This window comes from Acromyrmex echinatior, chromosome 3 (assembly GCF_024713525.1).
Source record: "Acromyrmex echinatior isolate Ae372 chromosome 3, ASM2471352v2, whole genome shotgun sequence".
NCBI classification, from domain to species: domain Eukaryota; kingdom Metazoa; phylum Arthropoda; class Insecta; order Hymenoptera; family Formicidae; genus Acromyrmex; species Acromyrmex echinatior.
This window is the reverse complement of record NC_141854.1, coordinates 21,737,403-21,748,118: the sequence shown is the minus strand read 5'-3', so window position 1 is coordinate 21,748,118 and position 10,716 is coordinate 21,737,403. Positions and strand designations below refer to the sequence as shown.

Genomic DNA, 10,716 nt, shown 5'->3' with positions numbered 1-10,716 from the left:
AACGTTAAATTTTCTCTTCTCATAGAAGTTTGATATTTTTGACATAAAACCATTTTATATTTTTCTGTTAAAATTATGCTTTTTAAAAAATTTTTTATATATTTTAAATAATATTTTTAGTTTACTTTCTCGGATCACTGTTTTTGCTTATTCTTCGGCAATAATGAATACGTCAGAAGCGTTACTAAATTGTTTCATATCTTGTCAAATTTTTGCATAATGTTTGCGTGGTAAAGAAAAAAGAAAGTTATTTATTGAACCAGTAGCACTCTATTTTTACTTTCCTTATTTATACTGATTAGTTACGATACACGAAAACTTAATTTCTGTATACGTAGTTATTTTTTATTAAATTCATGTTTTTATTTTGTAATATGATAGTGCTGCTAATGAATGTTTCGCCAGCGAAACTACTGTTTATGTGTAAAAATTTTTTTAGACATGGTTAATGTATCCATTACGTTATACTTGCATTCGTTCTTGACTGCGATCACTATTATATTTTAAATATATCTTTGTTAAAATATGTCGTAATATATAACAAAATATCCCCTAAAAATCCCCCCAAAAATATAGTATATATATATATATATATATATATATATATTAGGTGTTGGAATTAATTCGTAGCGTTTTTAAATGAAAGAATGTTATTTATTTCACATGAGCATTAAAAAATACATTAATGAAAGTACTTCCCATCACTTGTAAAACGCTACGAATTAATTCCAACACCTAATATATATATATATATGTGCGAGAATGCACCGCGCGGAAAGATTCGAGTGAGAGAACGGCACAAGGTGATGTGATGCACGACAGTGAAGAGAACTCCGTTTCGTTTAATTTAACAAAAGAATTTTCTTTAATATAATCAGTTACAGAGTCAAAAAATATAATTAATTAAAATTAGATTAACAAACTTCAAATGCGGTCACCCTTTCCAAAATTGTATTTGGAATCGCGGTGATGGAAAATCTCGGCGATTTTCTCGGAAAGAGTCGTTTTATCGCGTTTTTACTAAGCGGTTAGCACGGCGATTTTACGAAGCGGTATAGCGAGACTATGATTCTAAGAACTCGAAGAACTTTTAGAAATAAAAACTCTGAGCAGTCTAAGAATTCTACGCGGTGTAGACGGTATAAGCGGTGTAGACTATTTCCGCAATCTGCGCAATCTGCCTTTAGAACCGGCGAGATCGAAGCATTTATTACTTCCGGTCCGGGCTTTCTTCTTGGGAGAAATCCAATTAAATTTTGCCACAATCGTAATTATCACGTGGCATTGGTTGTACAAAATTGATTGGCGCTTTCGATTCTTTTCTAGCGACGTTCAACGTAACAGTCATGCGCGACAGAAAATCCGTACGCGGGATTGGTGACAGCGCGTGACGTATTCGTCGGAGCGCGGCGCTCGCGTGCGCGAATCGAATTGTTCTAGAACTTTCGATGGTCCGTTGCCGGTGCCTGTTTGCGTGTACCGAATTGTTTTGAAAGACTACAGAACAATGAATCTCTGACTTTGATGAGGCTTAAAGTCAGGCTCGAGATGAAATCACGAGCTCGCCTTGTGCGTGCGTTCAATAACAATTACTGTCGGTCGACCGAAGGAATTCTTACCTTTTTTTTGAATTACCGATCTCAAACATCCCGCCCGCCTCGTCATCTCCGTGACGATATATGTATAAGGTTACGCATAGAGATTACAAAAAAAGCAGTAAACGCGAAAATAAAACAAGCGATACAATGCAATGAATTCGTGGAAGAACTTGAGCCGTAAACGAGAGTTATCTGATAAATAACATTGACGAAATGATTCACGAAAGTACACGCGATCAATTCAAGCTCTTCTTTACATTTGATGCACTGGAGTGCGAGATAAACGCGTTAGCCTCGTCTGGCAATAAAACTAATTTGATCAAAGGACGAGTTAATTCAGATGAGGCGGTTTTGACTGTGACCACCCGCACTACGCCGTCGTCTCCAGGATGTAGCTGCGTGATTCGCGCCAGAGGCCACTTATTTGGTGGTGAGAGCTCGGAGCGAATGATGCATAGCGATCCAAGGCGTGGTGGCAAAGCGTCCTTGGTCCATTTCGGTCTGGTAGCCAGAGCTGTAAGTACTCGCGTGACCATCTCTGCCAGAAGTGGTCTCGCATTCGCTGAATAAGTTGCCACCTGGAAAGAAAATTTTCCCTCTTGTCCGACAAGGACGGCTCAGGAATGGCCAGCAGTGGTGCCCCAATGAGCAGGTGACCCGGTGTCAGAGCCGTGAGGTCGTCGGAGTCGTCCGAAAGTGCATACATGGGCCTTGAGTTCAGGCATGCTTCCACTTGTGCGAGCAGGGTGCTCATTTCCTCGAAGGTGAGCCTGGTTTCGCCGATGGCTCGGCGCAGGTGATACTTAGCCGATTTCACGGCTGCCTCCCAGAGACCACCAAAATGAGGTGCCGAAGGAGGATTGAAATGCCACCGGATCCCCTCCGATGTAGCTACGTGTGCGATCTTTTGTCCTTCTGCCGAGGAGGCTCGAAGCATTTCTCGAAGTTGCCGATCGGCGCCCAAAAAATTGGTGCCGCAATCCGAATAAATGTCTGAGCACAGTCCTCGGCGAGATGTGAATCGACGGAGAGCAGCCAGGAAGGCGTCGGTGGTGTACGCTGAAACAGCCTCGAGATGAACGGCCTTGGAGCTAAAACAAACAAATACGGCGATGAACGCTTTGTGAGCGCTGTGCCCACGCCCTTTGCTCGTCCTGATGAAAATAGGCCCGGCGTAGTCGATGCCCACGTGAAGAAATGGTCGCGCTGGCGTCACTCTTCCTGGAGGAAGGTTTCCCATCTTTGGTTGCGGAGTGGCAGCCCTCCACCGTGTGCATGTCACGCACTGATGCAGCCATCGCTTGACCACCGCTCGGCCTTGTGGAATCCAGAACCGGAGGCGTAGCAATCCCAGGGTCATCTGGACTCCTCCGTGGAGAGTACGGCGATGGTAGGCTTCCACCAGCAGGCGAGTGAGCCATGACCCTGGAGGCACGATGATCGGATGTCGCTCGTCGAACGACAGCGCTGCGTGCTTGAGACGCCCTCCAACTCGCAGAATTCCGTGCTCGTCCATGCACGGGCTGAGGGTTCGCAGATGGCTGGATCTGGCAAGGTCGCGCTTGTCTTCGAGAGCTGCTCTCTCCTCTTGGTAATGCCGTGACTGCGCTATGCGTATCCACCTGATGAGCGCCGCGTCGAGTTCAGCTGGGAGAAGCGCCGACCCGTTGTGCTGACCGTTCACAGAGCCGACCGCGCGACCGCGGTGACGCCAACGCACGCACCAGGAAGTCGCTCTGAGCAGCTGGTGAAGCGACGAGAATCTGAGCAGTTCTTCCGGATCGAGGTTGCTCCTGACGACTGCTGCGAGTGTTGCGGCCCGCCGCTCTGGTACGTCCTTGATGGGCTCGAGGTTGACGCTTGGCCATAGCGACGAATTCCCGCTCAACCAGGCGGGGCCCGTCCACCATAAGGAATGGCTGAGGAGCTCACTTGGTGTCAGACCCCGAGAGGCGCAGTCGGCAGGGTTGTCCTTGCCCGGGACGTGACGCCATTGAGCCTCTGGAAGCTGCTGCTGGATTCGTGTCACCCTGTTGGCCACGTACGTTTTCCAGCGCGAGGCATGACCTCGAATCCAGTGGAGCGTGACCTTGGAGTCGGACCACAGGATCACTGGCGTTGTCGCCAGGTTTAGCACAGAGCGCGTGTGCACGAGCACGCTTGTAAGCAAGGCGGCGGCGCAGAGTTCGAGTCGCGGGAGAGAAACGAGCTTGATCGGCGCGACCTTGCTTTTGGCGGTCAACAACAGAGTCTTCGTTTGGTTGTTTGCGGTGATACGGAGGTACACCACGGCGGCGTAACCTCTTTCGGACGCGTCCGCGAAGCCGTGCAGTTCGAGTTGAGAGCTCGTGTCGCCGGTGCCGAGCCAGCGGCCGACTCTGATCTTCTCAAGCAGTGGAAGTTCTTCCCAGAGCCGCTTCCACTTTCCAGCGATGGTTGACGGCAATGGTGTGTCCCACTCTAGCTGCTGTAGCCAGGCCGATTGAATCAAAATTTTAGCTTGAATGGTTACTGGAGCCAGCCATCCGAGCGGGTCGAAGAGTCGAGCGGTCTCCGACAGCAGACTTCTCTTGGTGAACGTGACGACGGTGCGAGGAGGGACGGAGAAGGCGAATTCGTCTCTAGTTGGATACCAGCGCAATCCCAGCGTGGAGTGGTTCTCTAGGTCCCACGACCGCGAGTCTCTGGTGAGACAGTACTCAGGCGGAATGTCGCGAAGAAGTTCCTGACAGTTGGCGGCCCACTTTCGGAGAGGGAACCCGCCCGCCATGCAGAGGTTGCGTAGCTCGACTTGGAGCGCGATAGCGTCGTCTTTATCGTGCGCTCCGGTTACGATATCGTCGACGTAGCAGTCGTGTCGTAAAGCACTCGCGCCTCGAGGGAAACGCGGTCCGTCGTCATCGGCGAGCTGACGCAGCGTGCGAATGGCGAGAAATGGCGCGCAAGCGAGACCGTAAGTGACAGTTTTTAATGTGAACTCGCGTACAGGCTCATCAACGCGGTGTCGCCACAGGATGCACTGATGTCTATGGTCGTCGGGATGCACAAGAATTTGCCGATACATCTTCTCGATGTCGGCCACTAGCGCGTATCGGTGCCATCGCCACCGCAAAAGCACGTTCGCGAGGGGTGGCAGCAGGTTAGCCCCAACTAATAGATGCGTATTGAGCGACTCACCAGACCTTGTACGCTGCGATCCGTTGAAGACGACTCTGAGCTTAGTCGTGGTGCTGGACTCACGAAGGACACCGTGATGCGGAAGGTAGCACCGATCTTCGCTGGAATTCGGAGGTTCTGGCGCCAATTCCATGTGCCCTTGGTCCTCGTAGTCCTTCAGGAAGGCTCGGTAGAGATCGCCGAATCGTGCGTCTCTCTCGCAGCGTCGCTCCATGGCGACTAAAAGTCGTTGCGCAGGTCTTCGCGTCTCAACTAGCGTCGTCGGCGGAGATGCAAAAGGTAGTCGCACTATGTATCTTCCTTCGGCAGTGCGTTGGTGCTGCAGCGCGAAGATGTCCTCGCATTGCTGCTCCTTTGGCGTGAGAGCGACGGGAGCGGGCACTTCTCGCTCCTGCTCCCAGAAGCGGTGCACAAGGTCGGCCAACTCGTGATCTGCTGTGCACTGAAGCGAGTGGCGTTGTGCTGAGTTGTTTACTCGGTCGCAACCTCCCGATAAGATCCAGCCGAGCAGCGTCTTTTGAGCGATAGGCGCTTGGGGGCCTCCCTTGCGGAGACCATCCTGGAGAATGATTGAGCATACTTCCGCTCCAAAAAGCAACTCAATAGCGTCGTTTGCTGTGTAGTCGGGATCAGCCAGTTGGAGCCCCTTTAGATGTGGCCACTCAGTTCTGATCCTTGCGTGAGAGCCTTGATAAAGCGACAGACGTGGCAGAACAAGGCTCCGACGGTGAAGTCGGTCCCTGTTGTTAATGAGGTCACCTTGAGTGTCACCTTTCCCCTGCTGGGCCCGGAGCTTTTGCCGCTGATGCCGATGACCTCGATTGAGGATCGAGAGCGTGGCAAGCGTAGGCGTTGGACCAGAGCCTCGGAAATTAGAGAAATTTCCGAACCTTGATCGATGAGCACGCGTGTGGTGTGCTGATTGCCGTGACGATCAGCGATGGAAACTCGCGCCGTTGCGAGCAAAATGGCCTTGTGGTTGTTGTCGCGTCGCACCGCAGACAGTGAGCTGACTTCTTGAGGTTTCGGTGAAGCGTACGCGTCGTGTAACATGGAGTGGTGACGAGACTTGCACGTAGCACACGTCTTCGTCGAATGGCACTTCGCGAAAGCATGAGAGCCGAGACAGTTAAAGCACAGCCTGTGAGTTTCGGCGACGGCCTTGCGGTCGGCCGCGGATTTCTTCTTGAATTCTTCACACGCCATCACGTGGTGCTTACTCTTGCATAGAACGCATTGAGAAGACTCGGTGTGTTTCTTGACGTGATGCGACTTGGCGGATCGCGACGGGTTGTCGGAGACCTTGAGCGATTGTGGTTTGGCGGCTGTGAGAGTAAGTGCTCGTTGGTTTATGAAGTTCATTAGCTCTTTAAGAGTGGGCATGTCGCTCGAGGCGCGTGAGAGTGACTCCCACTCCAGGCGAGTTTTTGGATCGAAGAGCTCGACGGCAAGATGAGTTAGTAGATCGAAGCCATGAGAGTTGATAGGCCTATCAATGTTCTCCTGGCCGTTGACTACCCTGGTCAAGGCGTTGAAGACGCGGTTGAGCTCCTCCGCACTTTCGCTCTTCATCTTAGCCACGGCGGTAAACTTGGAGAAATTGGAGCGAGATAACTCTCTCTTATTTTCATACCGCTCGTTTAGCAGCTCCCATGCGCGTGGATAGTTGTCTTCGGTCATCGCTAATGGTTGAATCAGTTCCTTGGCAGGACCCTCCAGACAAGTTTTCAGGTAATGAAATTTTTCGATTGCTGAGATTGATGAATTGGTTCCGACAATAGATTGGAAGAGGTCTCGGAATGTAGGCCAGTCTTCGAATGCGCCAGAGAAAGAACTAATCTTGAGGCGAGGCAGCGACGGTTTTCCGGAAGACACATTACTTTCTGTTTTGGAAACTGAACTCGGTTCCTTCGCCATGAGTTTCGTCCGGTACTCGTCCAGCAGACTTTGCTGCTGCACGTACGTGATTTCGGCGGAATCGGCAAATTGAGACGTATTGTACTCACTCTGATCGAAGGCTTCCTTGTAATGTGCTCGAATAAGCTCGTGGTGCCTTTCAAATTTCGTCCACAGCTGGTCGAGAAGCGTCGAGCGGATTTCGACAGCGCGGAGGGTGATGTTGGCCGTCCCCATTTTCTTTAAATTGGTCACTGACCTGGCCATGCGACTATGGATATCACTCTGGGCGGTCAGCAAGGCGGTTATTTCGTCACTCATGATTTCACCTGCGAATTCTTCTTTCTCTGATTTTCTTGATAATGCGCGCACTGGACGCGATACACTCGACACTGCGGATGCCGGCTAGAATCCGGCTCGAAGGACCAGAAAATGTGCGAGAATGCACCGCGCGGAAAGATTCGAGTGAGAGAACGGCACAAGGTGATGTGATGCACGACAGTGAAGAGAACTCCGTTTCGTTTAATTTAACAAAAGAATTTTCTTTAATATAATCAGTTACAGAGTCAAAAAAATATAATTAATTAAAATTAGATTAACAAACTTCAAATGCGGTCACCCTTTCCAAAATTGTATTTGGAATCGCGGTGATGGAAAATCTCGGCGATTTTCTCGGAAAGAGTCGTTTTATCGCGTTTTTACTAAGCGGTTAGCACGGCGATTTTACGAAGCGGTATAGCGAGACTATGATTCTAAGAACTCGAAGAACTTTTAGAAATAAAAACTCTGAGCAGTCTAAGAATTCTACGCGGTGTAGACGGTATAAGCGGTGTAGACTATTTCCGCAATCTGCGCAATCTGCCTTTAGAACCGGCGAGATCGAAGCATTTATTACTTCCGGTCCGGGCTTTCTTCTTGGGAGAAATCCAATTAAATTTTGCCACAATCGTAATTATCACGTGGCATTGGTTGTACAAAATTGATTGGCGCTTTCGATTCTTTTCTAGCGACGTTCAACGTAACAGTCATGCGCGACAGAAAATCCGTACGCGGGATTGGTGACAGCGCGTGACGTATTCGTCGGAGCGCGGCGCTCGCGTGCGCGAATCGAATTGTTCTAGAACTTTCGATGGTCCGTTGCCGGTGCCTGTTTGCGTGTACCGAATTGTTTTGAAAGACTACAGAACAATGAATCTCTGACTTTGATGAGGCTCAAAGTCAGGCTCGAGATGAAATCACGAGCTCGCCTTGTGCGTGCGTTCAATAACAATTACTGTCGGTCGACCGAAGGAATTCTTACCTTTTTTTTGAATTACCGATCTCAAACATCCTATATAAATGTTTAAAAGTTGCTGCAATAATACGTATAAATTATATCTCATATTGCCATAAAGAACAATTCATCGAATCGTTTATTACAGTTTGCACAGCTTTAATATCACCGCGTTTGTAATTCGTTACCGAAAAATAAACACACAAAGTTCAATTGAAAAATTCTACTTTTGCAATTCTACTACTGGATGGCAATTACATCACCGACTGTTTGCGATATTTTCTCGAGCTCGTTATTTTCTCTGTAATCCCGAGAAGTTCACATACAAACTGGGCAAATTTTCCAGCTGTGCTAATCTTGGCATTTCTTAATGAATCTATTCGTGGTTTATTCCATGTGCTGCAATGGGAGATCCTTTTCGATTCGCTTGTTTATTTGTCTTCGGGCTCCACGTATTTTCGTGAAAGCACCTTGCCAATATTCTTATTCATGAACCATCCGAGCTGTGCCCGGGATATTGTCAGAATTTACTTATTTCTAAAATGTTTTTGAAGGATTATAAATGCGATTGTTCATTTGTATGTTGAAGATGGTGTCAAACGACCTTTGTGATTCGCATATCGAAAGTTTTGAATGGTATTAACCGATTCTTATCGAAAAATTACGTAAATGTAATTGTGCTATACCTATTGGCTTGTAAAGAGCACAATCATGAATTAACTGGTTGAATATTTAAATAATTCTAACAAAGGATCGATTGTTTAGAATCGATTTGATTCTTTACAAATTTAAGAGATATATTTTTTTATATATGTCAATTTTGAGGTTTAACGGGTAAAAGACTTTTCATAACTCTTATATATGGTTCCAAGAAACAATATTGTATTTTCATAAATAATAAGAAAAACATTTTATATAGAAATTTTATATGTGTTTAAATACGTATTTTTATACTTATTCTATATATATTAAATACGTATTTTTAAATTTTCCAAAAATCTAATATTTAATCAAAACACTGCCCTTATTAGTTCTATGAAATTATACTTTTTCAATTAATTTCAAAAATTATATATGAAATAGTGTAAAAATATTAAAAATAATGTTTTATATTAACGATTTTGTTTATTAACAATTATTTTTCAATTATTTTTCAATTTATTAAGAATTATTTTATATACATTTATTTATAAAAACATCAGGACATCTATTTTTTATCTTTATATAAATAAATGAAGCTTTTTATCTTTCTTGAAAAGGAATAATTCAATAACATTTGTGAGATATATTATAGTATTAATGTAATTTATATCTATAATATGAATATATATTTATTATTATGAATATATATTTATTAAGCTAAGTATAGCATTTTCTGAAACAACAATAAATCAGAAAAAAGTTTCCATAACGCTATTGCCATAGATAATTTAATACATTATGGCTTCAGGCAACCTTCGAGTAATATGCTCATTACATGCAATCTTATATGTAGATATTATATTTCGAGATATATTATACAGAAGAAAATAATACGTAAGAGAAGAAAAATTTTCAAACAGTTTGCAAATGAAATTGCATATTGTATCAATAAATTTAATTAAATTTGTAGATATAATTATTTTTTGTAATTCAATGGCAATATTTTTATTACTTTTTCTTGCACGATTTTTTTCAATTTCTTTTAAGCATCCGCGGAATAAAAAATTAATAGCAACATTATATCAATATTATAATTTCCCATTCAATAAATACAATATGATATATGTTGTTACAGTTACACTATTAGAAAATTGTGGCATTGATGTAACGTTACTATTAATTTATGTTTTCTGTAAATACTTAAATGTTTTATTTGATATTTAATTTTAACATTTTTATTTAGGAACAGAATACAAGAGAATAAGAGTTTACGAAAATGCGTTTAATATATTAACAATTTATGTTTCTTTCTTCAAAATTCTCTTGTTTCTTTCTCCCTCTTTTTTAACGAGTATATTTCAAGATGTGAAAAAAGTCTAAACAAGAAACTCACATACATCTCATGTATAATAGCTCAAGTTGAAACTTATGTGAAGGTATAATCAAGAATCCACCCACGTCTTTATGCAGTTTTTATTACAGCAGGTAGTTGCTGGCAGCTCTGTGTGGTTGGTGTTGAGCCGCGCGTTACGCTATTTTTATTATTCTTTCGTAACATGCACCACTTGTAGAAGAAATCGAACGCAATTATGGTATTCATGTATGCTAATCGTAAACATTAAGCCTGCTTAAGTATTGGCGCATCGATGGTCGATTGATATCGATCCGTCGCTCAAAATAAATTGTAGTGCGTACGCGGCTCTGAAGATTTGTAACTCCGGAAGGTAAATCGAATATAAACGATCATGAGATAAATGCGAATAATTGTGTTCATATAAGCTTAAATTAAAGTTTCGCAATAATATATATGTACTGTCGCCATTGTCGCTGCCACTGCCGCCGCCACTGCCATCGTATGATGCCGCGATTCGCTCTGTACTTTTTTAATCACGACCGCGTTTGGAATTCCGGACGCGGGGCTGAAAGGAAAATCGACGACTTCATTCCGCCGCATGGCCATCCGTAAATTTTGCCGGGGGGCCCTGCAATTTATCGTTCGATTCATTCGCTGTGGGATTCCGGAGCGTTGTATAACCGCGGATATAAATAAAATGTGCCGCAGTAACGGAAAGAAATTTTCATTGTAATCTATAAAGGGCAAAAATTGCTCCGTCAATATCGCAACTACGG

General features: G+C 44.6%; 1 protein-coding gene across 1 annotated transcript; it reads right to left on the bottom strand.

Moving 5' to 3' along the window:
* Positions 1-1,834: 1,834 nt before the first annotated feature.
* On the bottom strand, positions 1,835-6,992 carry LOC147910351 (uncharacterized). Its single transcript, XM_087404431.1, has 4 exons — positions 5,481-6,992; positions 2,741-5,334; positions 2,239-2,689; positions 1,835-2,176 (listed from the first exon to the last, which is right to left on the bottom strand). Exons 1-4 carry the CDS (start codon positions 6,990-6,992, stop codon positions 1,835-1,837), a joined length of 4,899 nt encoding a protein of 1,632 aa, XP_087260557.1.
* Positions 6,993-10,716: the final 3,724 nt, after the last annotated feature.

Excerpts from the sequence above, each read along its gene's own strand:
- LOC147910351 (XM_087404431.1), bottom strand. The coding sequence starts at position 6,992 with ATGAGTGACGAAATAACCGCCTTGCTGACCGCCCAGAGTGATATCCAT. Across the intron at positions 2,690-2,740 it reads TTCATCAGGACGAGCAAAGG|CTCCAAGGCCGTTCATCTCG; the intron begins GCGTGGGCACAG and ends TGTTTGTTTTAG. Across the intron at positions 2,177-2,238 it reads CGGGTCACCTGCTCATTGGG|GTGGCAACTTATTCAGCGAA; the intron begins GCACCACTGCTG and ends TTTTCTTTCCAG.